General features: G+C 69.1%; 1 protein-coding gene across 4 annotated transcripts in view; it reads right to left on the bottom strand.

The window, feature by feature from the left end:
* Positions 1-7908: 7908 nt before the first annotated feature.
* The window catches only part of DIP2C (disco interacting protein 2 homolog C), a 353066-nt gene continuing 345728 nt past the window's right edge, over positions 7909-15246 (bottom strand). For all 4 annotated transcript variants that reach the window (XM_048510380.1, XM_048510382.1, XM_048510381.1 and 1 more), the window contains 2 exons: positions 12273-12330; positions 7909-8738 (listed from right to left, as the gene is read on the bottom strand). In XM_048510380.1, coding sequence (XP_048366337.1) covers positions 8634-8738; positions 12273-12330 — 163 coding nt within the window. In that variant the 3' untranslated portion in view covers positions 7909-8633. The remainder of the gene's footprint in view (positions 8739-12272; positions 12331-15246) is intronic.

The following is a 15246-nucleotide window of genomic DNA, read 5'->3' as shown; positions in this document are numbered from 1 at the left end:
GGGGGGGGGGGGGTGGGGGGGGGGGGGGGTGGGGGGGGGGGGGGGTGGGGGGGGGGGGGGGTGGGGGGGGGGGGGGGTGGGGGGGGGGGGGGGTGGGGGGGGGGGGGGGTGGGGGGGGGGGGGGGTGGGGGGGGGGGGGGGTGGGGGGGGGGGGGGGTGGGGGGGGGGGGGGGTGGGGGGGGGGGGGGGTGGGGGGGGGGGGGGGTGGGGGGGGGGGGGGGTGGGGGGGGGGGGGGGTGGGGGGGGGGGGGGGTGGGGGGGGGGGGGGGTGGGGGGGGGGGGGGGTGGGGGGGGGGGGGGGTGGGGGGGGGGGGGGGTGGGGGGGGGGGGGGGTGGGGGGGGGGGGGGGTGGGGGGGGGGGGGGGTGGGGGGGGGGGGGGGTGGGGGGGGGGGGGGGTGGGGGGGGGGGGGGGTGGGGGGGGGGGGGGGTGGGGGGGGGGGGGGGTGGGGGGGGGGGGGGGTGGGGGGGGGGGGGGGTGGGGGGGGGGGGGGGTGGGGGGGGGGGGGGGTGGGGGGGGGGGGGGGTGGGGGGGGGGGGGGGTGGGGGGGGGGGGGGGTGGGGGGGGGGGGGGGTGGGGGGGGGGGGGGGTGGGGGGGGGGGGGGGTGGGGGGGGGGGGGGGTGGGGGGGGGGGGGGGTGGGGGGGGGGGGGGGTGGGGGGGGGGGGGGGTGGGGGGGGGGGGGGGTGGGGGGGGGGGGGGGTGGGGGGGGGGGGGGGTGGGGGGGGGGGGGGGTGGGGGGGGGGGGGGGTGGGGGGGGGGGGGGGTGGGGGGGGGGGGGGGTGGGGGGGGGGGGGGGTGGGGGGGGGGGGGGGTGGGGGGGGGGGGGGGTGGGGGGGGGGGGGGGTGGGGGGGGGGGGGGGTGGGGGGGGGGGGGGGTGGGGGGGGGGGGGGGTGGGGGGGGGGGGGGGTGGGGGGGGGGGGGGGTGGGGGGGGGGGGGGGTGGGGGGGGGGGGGGGTGGGGGGGGGGGGGGGTGGGGGGGGGGGGGGGTGGGGGGGGGGGGGGGTGGGGGGGGGGGGGGGTGGGGGGGGGGGGGGGTGGGGGGGGGGGGGGGTGGGGGGGGGGGGGGGTGGGGGGGGGGGGGGGTGGGGGGGGGGGGGGGTGGGGGGGGGGGGGGGTGGGGGGGGGGGGGGGTGGGGGGGGGGGGGGGTGGGGGGGGGGGGGGGTGGGGGGGGGGGGGGGTGGGGGGGGGGGGGGGTGGGGGGGGGGGGGGGTGGGGGGGGGGGGGGGTGGGGGGGGGGGGGGGTGGGGGGGGGGGGGGGTGGGGGGGGGGGGGGGTGGGGGGGGGGGGGGGTGGGGGGGGGGGGGGGTGGGGGGGGGGGGGGGTGGGGGGGGGGGGGGGTGGGGGGGGGGGGGGGTGGGGGGGGGGGGGGGTGGGGGGGGGGGGGGGTGGGGGGGGGGGGGGGTGGGGGGGGGGGGGGGTGGGGGGGGGGGGGGGTGGGGGGGGGGGGGGGTGGGGGGGGGGGGGGGTGGGGGGGGGGGGGGGTGGGGGGGGGGGGGGGTGGGGGGGGGGGGGGGTGGGGGGGGGGGGGGGTGGGGGGGGGGGGGGGTGGGGGGGGGGGGGGGTGGGGGGGGGGGGGGGTGGGGGGGGGGGGGGGTGGGGGGGGGGGGGGGTGGGGGGGGGGGGGGGTGGGGGGGGGGGGGGGTGGGGGGGGGGGGGGGTGGGGGGGGGGGGGGGTGGGGGGGGGGGGGGGTGGGGGGGGGGGGGGGTGGGGGGGGGGGGGGGTGGGGGGGGGGGGGGGTGGGGGGGGGGGGGGGTGGGGGGGGGGGGGGGTGGGGGGGGGGGGGGGTGGGGGGGGGGGGGGGTGGGGGGGGGGGGGGGTGGGGGGGGGGGGGGGTGGGGGGGGGGGGGGGTGGGGGGGGGGGGGGGTGGGGGGGGGGGGGGGTGGGGGGGGGGGGGGGTGGGGGGGGGGGGGGGTGGGGGGGGGGGGGGGTGGGGGGGGGGGGGGGTGGGGGGGGGGGGGGGTGGGGGGGGGGGGGGGTGGGGGGGGGGGGGGGTGGGGGGGGGGGGGGGTGGGGGGGGGGGGGGGTGGGGGGGGGGGGGGGTGGGGGGGGGGGGGGGTGGGGGGGGGGGGGGGTGGGGGGGGGGGGGGGTGGGGGGGGGGGGGGGTGGGGGGGGGGGGGGGTGGGGGGGGGGGGGGGTGGGGGGGGGGGGGGGTGGGGGGGGGGGGGGGTGGGGGGGGGGGGGGGTGGGGGGGGGGGGGGGTGGGGGGGGGGGGGGGTGGGGGGGGGGGGGGGTGGGGGGGGGGGGGGGTGGGGGGGGGGGGGGGTGGGGGGGGGGGGGGGTGGGGGGGGGGGGGGGTGGGGGGGGGGGGGGGTGGGGGGGGGGGGGGGTGGGGGGGGGGGGGGGTGGGGGGGGGGGGGGGTGGGGGGGGGGGGGGGTGGGGGGGGGGGGGGGTGGGGGGGGGGGGGGGTGGGGGGGGGGGGGGGTGGGGGGGGGGGGGGGTGGGGGGGGGGGGGGGTGGGGGGGGGGGGGGGTGGGGGGGGGGGGGGGTGGGGGGGGGGGGGGGTGGGGGGGGGGGGGGGTGGGGGGGGGGGGGGGTGGGGGGGGGGGGGGGTGGGGGGGGGGGGGGGTGGGGGGGGGGGGGGGTGGGGGGGGGGGGGGGTGGGGGGGGGGGGGGGTGGGGGGGGGGGGGGGTGGGGGGGGGGGGGGGTGGGGGGGGGGGGGGGTGGGGGGGGGGGGGGGTGGGGGGGGGGGGGGGTGGGGGGGGGGGGGGGTGGGGGGGGGGGGGGGTGGGGGGGGGGGGGGGTGGGGGGGGGGGGGGGTGGGGGGGGGGGGGGGTGGGGGGGGGGGGGGGTGGGGGGGGGGGGGGGTGGGGGGGGGGGGGGGTGGGGGGGGGGGGGGGTGGGGGGGGGGGGGGGTGGGGGGGGGGGGGGGTGGGGGGGGGGGGGGGTGGGGGGGGGGGGGGGTGGGGGGGGGGGGGGGTGGGGGGGGGGGGGGGTGGGGGGGGGGGGGGGTGGGGGGGGGGGGGGGTGGGGGGGGGGGGGGGTGGGGGGGGGGGGGGGTGGGGGGGGGGGGGGGTGGGGGGGGGGGGGGGTGGGGGGGGGGGGGGGTGGGGGGGGGGGGGGGTGGGGGGGGGGGGGGGTGGGGGGGGGGGGGGGTGGGGGGGGGGGGGGGTGGGGGGGGGGGGGGGTGGGGGGGGGGGGGGGTGGGGGGGGGGGGGGGTGGGGGGGGGGGGGGGTGGGGGGGGGGGGGGGTGGGGGGGGGGGGGGGTGGGGGGGGGGGGGGGTGGGGGGGGGGGGGGGTGGGGGGGGGGGGGGGTGGGGGGGGGGGGGGGTGGGGGGGGGGGGGGGTGGGGGGGGGGGGGGGTGGGGGGGGGGGGGGGTGGGGGGGGGGGGGGGTGGGGGGGGGGGGGGGTGGGGGGGGGGGGGGGTGGGGGGGGGGGGGGGTGGGGGGGGGGGGGGGTGGGGGGGGGGGGGGGTGGGGGGGGGGGGGGGTGGGGGGGGGGGGGGGTGGGGGGGGGGGGGGGTGGGGGGGGGGGGGGGTGGGGGGGGGGGGGGGTGGGGGGGGGGGGGGGTGGGGGGGGGGGGGGGTGGGGGGGGGGGGGGGTGGGGGGGGGGGGGGGTGGGGGGGGGGGGGGGTGGGGGGGGGGGGGGGTGGGGGGGGGGGGGGGTGGGGGGGGGGGGGGGTGGGGGGGGGGGGGGGTGGGGGGGGGGGGGGGTGGGGGGGGGGGGGGGTGGGGGGGGGGGGGGGTGGGGGGGGGGGGGGGTGGGGGGGGGGGGGGGTGGGGGGGGGGGGGGGTGGGGGGGGGGGGGGGTGGGGGGGGGGGGGGGTGGGGGGGGGGGGGGGTGGGGGGGGGGGGGGGTGGGGGGGGGGGGGGGTGGGGGGGGGGGGGGGTGGGGGGGGGGGGGGGTGGGGGGGGGGGGGGGTGGGGGGGGGGGGGGGTGGGGGGGGGGGGGGGTGGGGGGGGGGGGGGGTGGGGGGGGGGGGGGGTGGGGGGGGGGGGGGGTGGGGGGGGGGGGGGGTGGGGGGGGGGGGGGGTGGGGGGGGGGGGGGGTGGGGGGGGGGGGGGGTGGGGGGGGGGGGGGGTGGGGGGGGGGGGGGGTGGGGGGGGGGGGGGGTGGGGGGGGGGGGGGGTGGGGGGGGGGGGGGGTGGGGGGGGGGGGGGGTGGGGGGGGGGGGGGGTGGGGGGGGGGGGGGGTGGGGGGGGGGGGGGGTGGGGGGGGGGGGGGGTGGGGGGGGGGGGGGGTGGGGGGGGGGGGGGGTGGGGGGGGGGGGGGGTGGGGGGGGGGGGGGGTGGGGGGGGGGGGGGGTGGGGGGGGGGGGGGGTGGGGGGGGGGGGGGGTGGGGGGGGGGGGGGGTGGGGGGGGGGGGGGGTGGGGGGGGGGGGGGGTGGGGGGGGGGGGGGGTGGGGGGGGGGGGGGGTGGGGGGGGGGGGGGGTGGGGGGGGGGGGGGGTGGGGGGGGGGGGGGGTGGGGGGGGGGGGGGGTGGGGGGGGGGGGGGGTGGGGGGGGGGGGGGGTGGGGGGGGGGGGGGGTGGGGGGGGGGGGGGGTGGGGGGGGGGGGGGGTGGGGGGGGGGGGGGGTGGGGGGGGGGGGGGGTGGGGGGGGGGGGGGGTGGGGGGGGGGGGGGGTGGGGGGGGGGGGGGGTGGGGGGGGGGGGGGGTGGGGGGGGGGGGGGGTGGGGGGGGGGGGGGGTGGGGGGGGGGGGGGGTGGGGGGGGGGGGGGGTGGGGGGGGGGGGGGGTGGGGGGGGGGGGGGGTGGGGGGGGGGGGGGGTGGGGGGGGGGGGGGGTGGGGGGGGGGGGGGGTGGGGGGGGGGGGGGGTGGGGGGGGGGGGGGGTGGGGGGGGGGGGGGGTGGGGGGGGGGGGGGGTGGGGGGGGGGGGGGGTGGGGGGGGGGGGGGGTGGGGGGGGGGGGGGGTGGGGGGGGGGGGGGGTGGGGGGGGGGGGGGGTGGGGGGGGGGGGGGGTGGGGGGGGGGGGGGGTGGGGGGGGGGGGGGGTGGGGGGGGGGGGGGGTGGGGGGGGGGGGGGGTGGGGGGGGGGGGGGGTGGGGGGGGGGGGGGGTGGGGGGGGGGGGGGGTGGGGGGGGGGGGGGGTGGGGGGGGGGGGGGGTGGGGGGGGGGGGGGGTGGGGGGGGGGGGGGGTGGGGGGGGGGGGGGGTGGGGGGGGGGGGGGGTGGGGGGGGGGGGGGGTGGGGGGGGGGGGGGGTGGGGGGGGGGGGGGGTGGGGGGGGGGGGGGGTGGGGGGGGGGGGGGGTGGGGGGGGGGGGGGGTGGGGGGGGGGGGGGGTGGGGGGGGGGGGGGGTGGGGGGGGGGGGGGGTGGGGGGGGGGGGGGGTGGGGGGGGGGGGGGGTGGGGGGGGGGGGGGGTGGGGGGGGGGGGGGGTGGGGGGGGGGGGGGGTGGGGGGGGGGGGGGGTGGGGGGGGGGGGGGGTGGGGGGGGGGGGGGGTGGGGGGGGGGGGGGGTGGGGGGGGGGGGGGGTGGGGGGGGGGGGGGGTGGGGGGGGGGGGGGGTGGGGGGGGGGGGGGGTGGGGGGGGGGGGGGGTGGGGGGGGGGGGGGGTGGGGGGGGGGGGGGGTGGGGGGGGGGGGGGGTGGGGGGGGGGGGGGGTGGGGGGGGGGGGGGGTGGGGGGGGGGGGGGGTGGGGGGGGGGGGGGGTGGGGGGGGGGGGGGGTGGGGGGGGGGGGGGGTGGGGGGGGGGGGGGGTGGGGGGGGGGGGGGGTGGGGGGGGGGGGGGGTGGGGGGGGGGGGGGGTGGGGGGGGGGGGGGGTGGGGGGGGGGGGGGGTGGGGGGGGGGGGGGGTGGGGGGGGGGGGGGGTGGGGGGGGGGGGGGGTGGGGGGGGGGGGGGGTGGGGGGGGGGGGGGGTGGGGGGGGGGGGGGGTGGGGGGGGGGGGGGGTGGGGGGGGGGGGGGGTGGGGGGGGGGGGGGGTGGGGGGGGGGGGGGGTGGGGGGGGGGGGGGGTGGGGGGGGGGGGGGGTGGGGGGGGGGGGGGGTGGGGGGGGGGGGGGGTGGGGGGGGGGGGGGGTGGGGGGGGGGGGGGGTGGGGGGGGGGGGGGGTGGGGGGGGGGGGGGGTGGGGGGGGGGGGGGGTGGGGGGGGGGGGGGGTGGGGGGGGGGGGGGGTGGGGGGGGGGGGGGGTGGGGGGGGGGGGGGGTGGGGGGGGGGGGGGGTGGGGGGGGGGGGGGGTGGGGGGGGGGGGGGGTGGGGGGGGGGGGGGGTGGGGGGGGGGGGGGGTGGGGGGGGGGGGGGGTGGGGGGGGGGGGGGGTGGGGGGGGGGGGGGGTGGGGGGGGGGGGGGGTGGGGGGGGGGGGGGGTGGGGGGGGGGGGGGGTGGGGGGGGGGGGGGGTGGGGGGGGGGGGGGGTGGGGGGGGGGGGGGGTGGGGGGGGGGGGGGGTGGGGGGGGGGGGGGGTGGGGGGGGGGGGGGGTGGGGGGGGGGGGGGGTGGGGGGGGGGGGGGGTGGGGGGGGGGGGGGGTGGGGGGGGGGGGGGGTGGGGGGGGGGGGGGGTGGGGGGGGGGGGGGGTGGGGGGGGGGGGGGGTGGGGGGGGGGGGGGGTGGGGGGGGGGGGGGGTGGGGGGGGGGGGGGGTGGGGGGGGGGGGGGGTGGGGGGGGGGGGGGGTGGGGGGGGGGGGGGGTGGGGGGGGGGGGGGGTGGGGGGGGGGGGGGGTGGGGGGGGGGGGGGGTGGGGGGGGGGGGGGGTGGGGGGGGGGGGGGGTGGGGGGGGGGGGGGGTGGGGGGGGGGGGGGGTGGGGGGGGGGGGGGGTGGGGGGGGGGGGGGGTGGGGGGGGGGGGGGGTGGGGGGGGGGGGGGGTGGGGGGGGGGGGGGGTGGGGGGGGGGGGGGGTGGGGGGGGGGGGGGGTGGGGGGGGGGGGGGGTGGGGGGGGGGGGGGGTGGGGGGGGGGGGGGGTGGGGGGGGGGGGGGGTGGGGGGGGGGGGGGGTGGGGGGGGGGGGGGGTGGGGGGGGGGGGGGGTGGGGGGGGGGGGGGGTGGGGGGGGGGGGGGGTGGGGGGGGGGGGGGGTGGGGGGGGGGGGGGGTGGGGGGGGGGGGGGGTGGGGGGGGGGGGGGGTGGGGGGGGGGGGGGGTGGGGGGGGGGGGGGGTGGGGGGGGGGGGGGGTGGGGGGGGGGGGGGGTGGGGGGGGGGGGGGGTGGGGGGGGGGGGGGGTGGGGGGGGGGGGGGGTGGGGGGGGGGGGGGGTGGGGGGGGGGGGGGGTGGGGGGGGGGGGGGGTGGGGGGGGGGGGGGGTGGGGGGGGGGGGGGGTGGGGGGGGGGGGGGGTGGGGGGGGGGGGGGGTGGGGGGGGGGGGGGGTGGGGGGGGGGGGGGGTGGGGGGGGGGGGGGGTGGGGGGGGGGGGGGGTGGGGGGGGGGGGGGGTGGGGGGGGGGGGGGGTGGGGGGGGGGGGGGGTGGGGGGGGGGGGGGGTGGGGGGGGGGGGGGGTGGGGGGGGGGGGGGGTGGGGGGGGGGGGGGGGGGGGGGGGGGGGGGGTGGGGGGGGGGGGGGGTGGGGGGGGGGGGGGGTGGGTGGGGGGGGGGGTGGTGGGGGGGGGGGGTGGGGGGGGGGGGTGGGTGGGGGGGGTGGGGGGGTGGGGGGGGGGGGGGGGGGGGGGGGGGGGGGGGGGGGGGGGGGGGGGTGGGGGGGGGGGGGGGTGGGGGGGTTAGCCAATTGGCCATGCTGGCAGGGGCTGATGGGAATTGTAGTCCATAACATCTGGAGTGCCAAAGGTTCGCCACCACTGGATTACAATATGGATAGTCTCTTTGATTTATATTAGTGAGATAATATGGGAGAAAAACAAATCCTTACATTTTGGTAGTCTGTACTTAAAATAATTTGAATAGGGAAACATGAATGAGTTGTGGGAAAACTGTGACTAGCCCAAGGTCACCCAGCAGGCTTCAAGTGGAAGAGTGGGGAATCAAACCTGGTTCTCCAGATCAGAGTCTGCCACTCCTAACCATTTCACTATGCTGGCGCCTTTTCTCAGTGGGAAGCTGGCAATAATGCTTTCTGTGAATGTTTCTTTGTGGCTGTCCCTGTATCTGCGTTCCTCTTGCCTGGCAAAAGATTGCTGCTTCTGAACACTGCCCAACCCAAGAGCTGAACTGCGTGCCGGAGAGGAGCGTCCCTAACTCGGCTGAGGAAGCTAAAGAAGCCTACAAATGCTCAGGATGGAGCAGCCATTGGGTTCCTTCCTGTACCAGACCTTCCAGTACCAAGGAACAGGGTTGCAGGAAGGGCTTGAATCCACATCTGAGGACCTCCAGGCGTAAACTTCAAGGTTCCTCCCAGTTACACTACAGTGTTATTTTCAGTGTTCCCTTCCTTGCTGTGTTCAGATTGTGGGCAGCAGGAGGAGGCATCAGGGACATGCCAGGGGGCAAAGCTAGAATGCAGCAGTCGATTATTTCAGTCAGCCTATCACTGAGGAGCTGTTGGCACACTGCCCCATGATTGGTGGGGTGTGGCAAGGTTGCTGTGGGCTCCGATGCAACTGCATCATAATCTTTGGATGGAGCCGCAGGGGGCTCACAGTTCTCAGCTGTGACGAAGGAAGTAAAAATTCACAATGTTCCAGGCACTTCGCGCACATCTCCACAAAGCTGTGTGGTTCGTATCTGCTAGAGATGGCTTGACGCTTGTTAAGATAAATGACTAAAAGCTACCTTCCATCCTTCCTCCACCAACTCAGACAATTCGCTACCAACCCAGGCTTAGCCTGTGACTCACCTCTCCAAGATGAGAATCTCCCAAGGGCCCCTTTGTTTCTGGATTAGCAATAATGATACGAACTCCAGGGAGGATCTATTGAAAGACAAAATGAGTCATATCTGGTGAGGACTCAGGTAATGCACAGATACATTTCTTGGAGGAAAGTGACAATGAGTAGCTAAATAGAAGTTAAGACTCATGAACCTAAGCTGCTATAGAAAATTTTGTTTTGTCAGTGATCAGCTTCCTTCCTTCCTTCCTTCCTTCCTTCCTTCCTTCCTTCCTTCCTTCCTTCCTTCCTTCCTTCCTTCCTTCCTTCCTTCCTTCCTTCCTTCCTTCCTTCCTTCCTTCCTTTCCTTCCCCTTTTTCTCCCTGCTTCCAGCCAAAGTATGCCGTGAACTGTTTACATACAAACTTCAAACCTGGCTTCCACAAAACCAATGCTCCTAAATAAGCAGCATATCTAATGCTCAATGTGGCCAAATCTGTGAATATCTCAATCCAGAGACTGGAGCCATGGACAGAGAAGATAGATCTTTTGACACCCCTAAAAATATCTTTGATTTGTAGAAAAATCTAAAAGAAAATATATTGGTGGACTGGTTACCCTCCAAATAAAAGCAGTGCCTGTAGCTTTAGGAGATGGATGCCCTCAGTGGCCATTGCTAGGCATGCTAACTTTTAAGACTTGGTTTCTGTCAACAATAGGATGGGACAGGGATCTTTCCAGGCTTGTCCTGGCCTTTGAGGAAGACTCTGGGCTAGGTCCAACTGCGCCCATTTGCTGTCCCATGACTTGGACGACTCACCCATGGCTGGCTGCTTGCTACTGTTCAACCGTAGTCACCTCATAAATGCCAGAGGAGTACAGTGGTTAGAATTTCAGACATGGGTCTGGGAGATCCGGGACTAAATCATCACTCTGCCATGGAAGCTCCCTGAGGGACCCTGGGTCAGTGGACCATTCTGAGCAACATTCCTTGTCAGCGTATTGGTGCTCAGTTCCATGTAGTGTTTTGGAACTTCTCACAGCACCTACTTGGTACTATTTAATAGAAGTCACTGCACAAAGGCCACTGTTGTGTAGTGGTTAGAGTTTAGGACTAGGAAACACTCTGCTGTGGAAGCTCACTGGGTGCAGAGGTGTAGCTTCAAGGGGGGGGGGTGTTCTGGGGAGGGACAGGGCGAAGGATGCACTGGTGCACTGGGCACTTTTCCTCCTTGCTACACCTCTGACTGGGTGTCATTGCCAGTCACTAACTCCTAGCCCAATGGTGGCGAACCTTTGGCACTCCAGATGTTATGGACTACAATTCCCATCAGCCCCTTCCAGCATGGCCAATTGGGGCTGATGGGAATTGTAGTCCATAACATCTGGAGTGCCAAAGGTTCGCCACCATGGTCCTAGCCTAACCTACCTCAGAGAGTTGTTGTGAGGATAAAATAGAGGACAGGAGAACAACGCAAGCAGCTTTGGGCTGTCCTTGGTGAGGTGGGTATAAACAAAGTAAACAAATAAAATATTTAGCTTAAAACAGGGACAGATAAAAGATAGACTGGCTAGCGGGAGGAAAGAGAAAAGGAAGCGGGGAAATGGGAGAGGGTTTGGGAGGAAAACGTGTAGGAGGGGATACAGGTGATGATGATACACCCCTTATGATTCTTTACAGCTCCCTTAAATCTGTGTATTAGAACTATATATAGATTAAGGATATATTACTACACACTTCAGAAAAATCTAGGTTTGCGGAAAAATGCAAAAACAATTATGCGGGGGGGATGAAACCCATGCAAATATTGTGGTCCTCCACGTCTATATTTTTTCTGATCGTGTCTGCAACTCGCTTGCTATTGGGCTGATGGAAATCGCTCTCCAGCCACAACTTACAAAATCACCTGCAAGCAAATCATATAAGTATGAGTGCGGATCTGTGAGACTCACGAGGGGAATCCCATCTCCCGTTCCCCAATTTCTCACCAGACCCAGGGAGGCCCCCAGACTCTGCCTCAGCCACCAACAACCACGCTGAAGGGCAATGTATCCTCTGCATTTGTGAAAAGTGATCTTTAATTTTAAAGGGAATTTAACCGCCCCCCTTTTTTTAAGACTTCAGATTTTTCTGCAAACCTGGGGGTTCCCCCAAGTTTGCAGAAAAACCTGTTTGGTGTCAGCCTAGCCCAGATCCACAGATGGGAACCCTGCTTCACTATTAGATTTGTAAATCCCAGTCTACATAAAAGGTTTCTGGAGGTAACAAAACTTCAGAAAAGATTCGGCCTCAGGTCTGTAAAATATTATTTGTTCTGACAGGGTTCCCAAATCCAGGTTAGAGATCTTAGTTTCAATGCTCACTGCAAATATTTAGACTCAAATCCATATTTACACAGACAGCCACGAAGGCATGGCTTATACTGTGCTAAAGGCTGGTGGCAGCAAATTTCTTTCTTCAGAGTGCTCAAAAGAGGTATGGTGGGAGCATTGCTGCCCTTGGTGATTATACATATTTCTTTCAACACGACCATTACCCTCTAGACAAAACAGGTTTCACAAGTTCCTGAAATGCTACAAAAACCTGTCAACCCAAAGTCAGTAGCAGAGTAAGTGTATACTTTTCTTGTAACAATGCCTTTTCTTTCTGCTCTGGGAAAAGGAAGCAAACTCCTATTGTCCATTTTCAGCCCTGGAATTTGAATCAAGAAACTCCAATATATAGTCGTGGCATCAGGGCTGTTAGGGGGGGAAATGGCAGGGAAGCAGAAAGATGTACCATGTATAACATCACAGTATTGCTATCAAACTGGACTCAAGTCTGGGGGAACAGTAGCGCAATGTGAACTGAGCCCTCTGGCTGAATGTTGAGGTACAGCCCAGTGGTGGGATCCAAAAAATTTAGTAACAGGTTCCCATGGTGGTGGGATTCAAACAGTGGCGTAGCGCCAATGGGGCTGGGCGGGGCACGACGGGGGCGGGGCGGGGCATTCCGGGGGCGGGGCTTTAATAATTTCTCTGTTACTGTCAAAAACTCTTACTGTAAAAAAAAAGTTCCTAATTTCCAGTTGGTATCTTTCTGTCCATAATTTAAACATTATAGCAAGTCCTACCGTCTACTGCCAACAGAAACGACTTCTCCTCTAATTGACTGCCTGTCAAATACTTAATACTTTCAAATATTTAATTTTGTTTCTAGAAATCAAAAGAAGGATACTTTCCTTAAACAAGGAACTTTACCATATTTCTAAAACATGTTTTTAAAACAGCCCAACAGGGACAATGATCCCGTTTTCTACCTTCGCTAACCAGCCACATAGGAAACAACAGGACTTTATGATTTTTGGACCTAATGGAATTTCTGACGGAAAAGCAGACCCAATTAGTAACCCCCTCTCGGCACACACAAATAATTAGTAGCCCACTCTCGGGAACTGGTGAGAACCTGCTGGATCCCACCTCTGGTATAGCCACAGAAATTGTCCCACCTGTGAACCTTTTTGACTATTTCCCCAGAGTACTGTATTAATTTGCCTTTTATTTTAAAAAAAAGGGGGAGGACAGGATTAATGCAGAAAAATGAAATATCGAACGGTACTTTAAGACACTGTGAGAATTTCTGAAGTAAAAATGTTTACCTTTCCAGATTCCATGAGAGGTAAACTATGAGGGGATCCTCTTTCTACTAAACGCACTCTGAAAGACAAAATGCATGGAATCGCAATTACTTTTTTAAAAAAGAACAATATTAAAGCACAGAATACCAACTGTACAACTGGTTTTCTTTAAACTTGTCATGTACTGCCAGTCTAACAACTTTGTTACTTTCTGACCCAAAGATTTACCCTTCCCTTCTAGGCAGAATATATATCCTCTTTTCTTTCCAGATGCCCTCACTGTTTCATGGTGGTTAGCGAAAAACTTTTTGAGGGACTACTGGCTTCAGCAGTGTATGGAACAATATATCTAGGGACACATTTGGGAGGGTAGAAATGAAAAATTCTGCGAGCTGAAGGAAGGACACAGGTCGTTTCCCCACTTACCTGGGTGAGTGGTTGCTGCGCGCTACTCCCAGTGCGCGTCATTTCTGACGCGCGCCCGGGCTTCCCCATCCAAAGGCGCCGTTTCAAAAGGTGCCAGGAATGTCGCGTGCTGAGGGGGCGTGACAGCGGCAGCGTCGGGGCGGCTGCGTTGTCGCTGCCCCTGTAATGGGGAGTGCCGGGGGACCCCGCGCTACTTGGGGAGAGTAGCGCGCAGCAGCAGGTAAGTGGGGAAACGGCCACAGTCTAGTTTCTTCTGTGGCTATTGCCATATCCCAACCGAGTCCAAAGATGCTCAGAACCATTTCCAGAGAAGATTAGATGTTGGCATAGAATTACTTATGTGCTCTTTTGAAATATATCACTTTTGCACAATTAAGCAATTTAAGCTTTATCAGTTCTCTCATACTAGTTATTTTCCAGGCAAATAACACACTGCATATATTTTAAGACAGCATATATTCACCCCGCACTTCCTCCTTCAAGTACTGCTTTGGGATATGCAATTATGATTTGTTGGATTTTATCGGATTTTTAACAACCAGCTTTAATTATCTTCATGCACTATATTATAAGAAAGCTGTTCATAGCCTTGAGGGCTTCTGGAGACCCAAAGTTGGCATAGAAAAAATTACAGCGCATCTGTATTAGTGGAAACTGGAAAGATATTTTCATATATTCTTCTTGGTTCTTCTTTTGATCATTTCCTTTAGGAAGCCAAGGGGATTCATAGAAAGCTTTCACAGGTTTTCCAGGCTGTGTGGCTGTGGTCTGTTCCTAACGTTTCACCTGCACCTGCATCTGTGGCTGGCATCTTCAGAGGTGTATCACAGAGGGAAGTCGGTGTTTATCATGCCAGCCACAGATGCAGGCGAAACATTAGGAGCAAGATCCACCAGACCACCTCTGCCTACTACTTGTGCCTTAGTAAAACTCCAATTAACGAATCTCGGTAATTCCATGGGAAGTTTCTTTTCCTGCTTTATTTTCATAACAACCATGTGTGTTAGGCTTAACTGCCAAGTTAACTAGTAAAACTTGTGGCCGAGTGGCTATCTTAATACAAGTCTTCCTAGTCAAAAAACAAAACAAAACTCTACCTTCTGAACCATACCAGTTGTGCCCAAAGTTGGCTTTGAGAGATTTACAGAACAGATCAGTGGAAGAGGAAGATCATAATAAAATCCTGTCCTTGGACCCTTGTATGCTTGAGGCCAGGAATAGTTTACAGTCATTTAAAAAACCAAATGGTGCAGTTTTTTTTTTAAAAAAAAAACAAGTGCTGATTTCCCCACAAAATAGAGTCTATCAGAGAACTGAACAAAACACTAAATCTTATGATAAAGCGTGATAAATTCTGTGCCCATAAAAGCCAGCAACCACCAGAATATGGCTTTTACTGGAGCTCTTAAACAAGTCCCAGCTCAGGTTTTATGGGAAAAGTTAATCACACCTTTCTGTTTTACAAAAAACCCTGCCAAAAATCCTACCATCCTTCAAAGTCATCAGTCCCCTTTCATAGGTCATCTATTTACATTTGGCTGCATAACTGAGGTGCCCTGGTGCGATTTCATAAGATTTATCAAGCCATTTCTAATGCTGTTCCAAATGTAATTCCAATGGCAGATGAAGGGAAGCCACCAAACAGAGACAGCAGCAAAAAAGCTGCTCCGGTGCCAAACTAGAAGGATGTTAGGAAGAAGGAACAGCAGGAAATATTAAGCAATTTGGTACATGCTGTGTGGGGACCGGTGGATGAGGGCAGAGAAGAGAACGAAGCACTGGAAATCAGTAAGCGACAGCAGACCGTGTGTGAAATGTGCGTTATGAATTATACACACAGACACGCACCGTATGGAGCGCCAACGTGGGGTCATGCTTCTAATGGCCCCACAAGTTTAAAAACTACACCCTAAAAGTGCCAGCTGAAAACATAAGCTCCAAAACATAAGAACATAAGAACAAGCCAGCTGGATCAGACCAGAGTCCATCTAGTCCAGCTCTCTGCTACTCGCAGTGGCCCACCAGGTGCCTTTGGGAGCTCACATGCAGGATGTGAAAGCAATGGCCTTCTGCTGCTGCTGCTGCTCCCGAGCACCTGGACTGTTAAGGCATTTGCAATCTCAAATCAAAGAGGATCAAGATTGGTAGCCATAAATCAACTTCTCCTCCATAAATCTGTCCAAGCCCCTTTTAAAATTATCCAGGTTAGTGGCCATCACCACCTCCTGTGGCAGCATATTCCAAACACCAATCACACGTTGCGTGAAGAAGTGTTTCCTTTTATTAGTCCTAATTCTTCCCCCCAGCATTTTTCAATGTATGCCCCTGGTTCTAGTATTGTGAGAAAGAGAGAAAAATTTCTCTCTTGTCAACATTTTCTACCCCATGCATACAATTTTTATAGACTTCCCAGTCATATATCCCCCCCTCAGACGTCTCCTCTCCAAACTAAAGAGTCCCAAATGCTGCAGCCTCTCCTCATAAGGAAGGTGCTCCAGTCCCTCAATCATCCTCGTTGCCCTTCTCTGCACTTTTTCTATATCTCCTCAATATCCTTTTTGAGATGCAG

This window comes from Sphaerodactylus townsendi, linkage group LG11 (genome assembly GCF_021028975.2).
Source record: "Sphaerodactylus townsendi isolate TG3544 linkage group LG11, MPM_Stown_v2.3, whole genome shotgun sequence".
Classification (NCBI taxonomy): Eukaryota; Metazoa; Chordata; class Lepidosauria; order Squamata; family Sphaerodactylidae; genus Sphaerodactylus; species Sphaerodactylus townsendi.
This window is presented reverse-complemented; position numbering and strand designations above follow the sequence as displayed.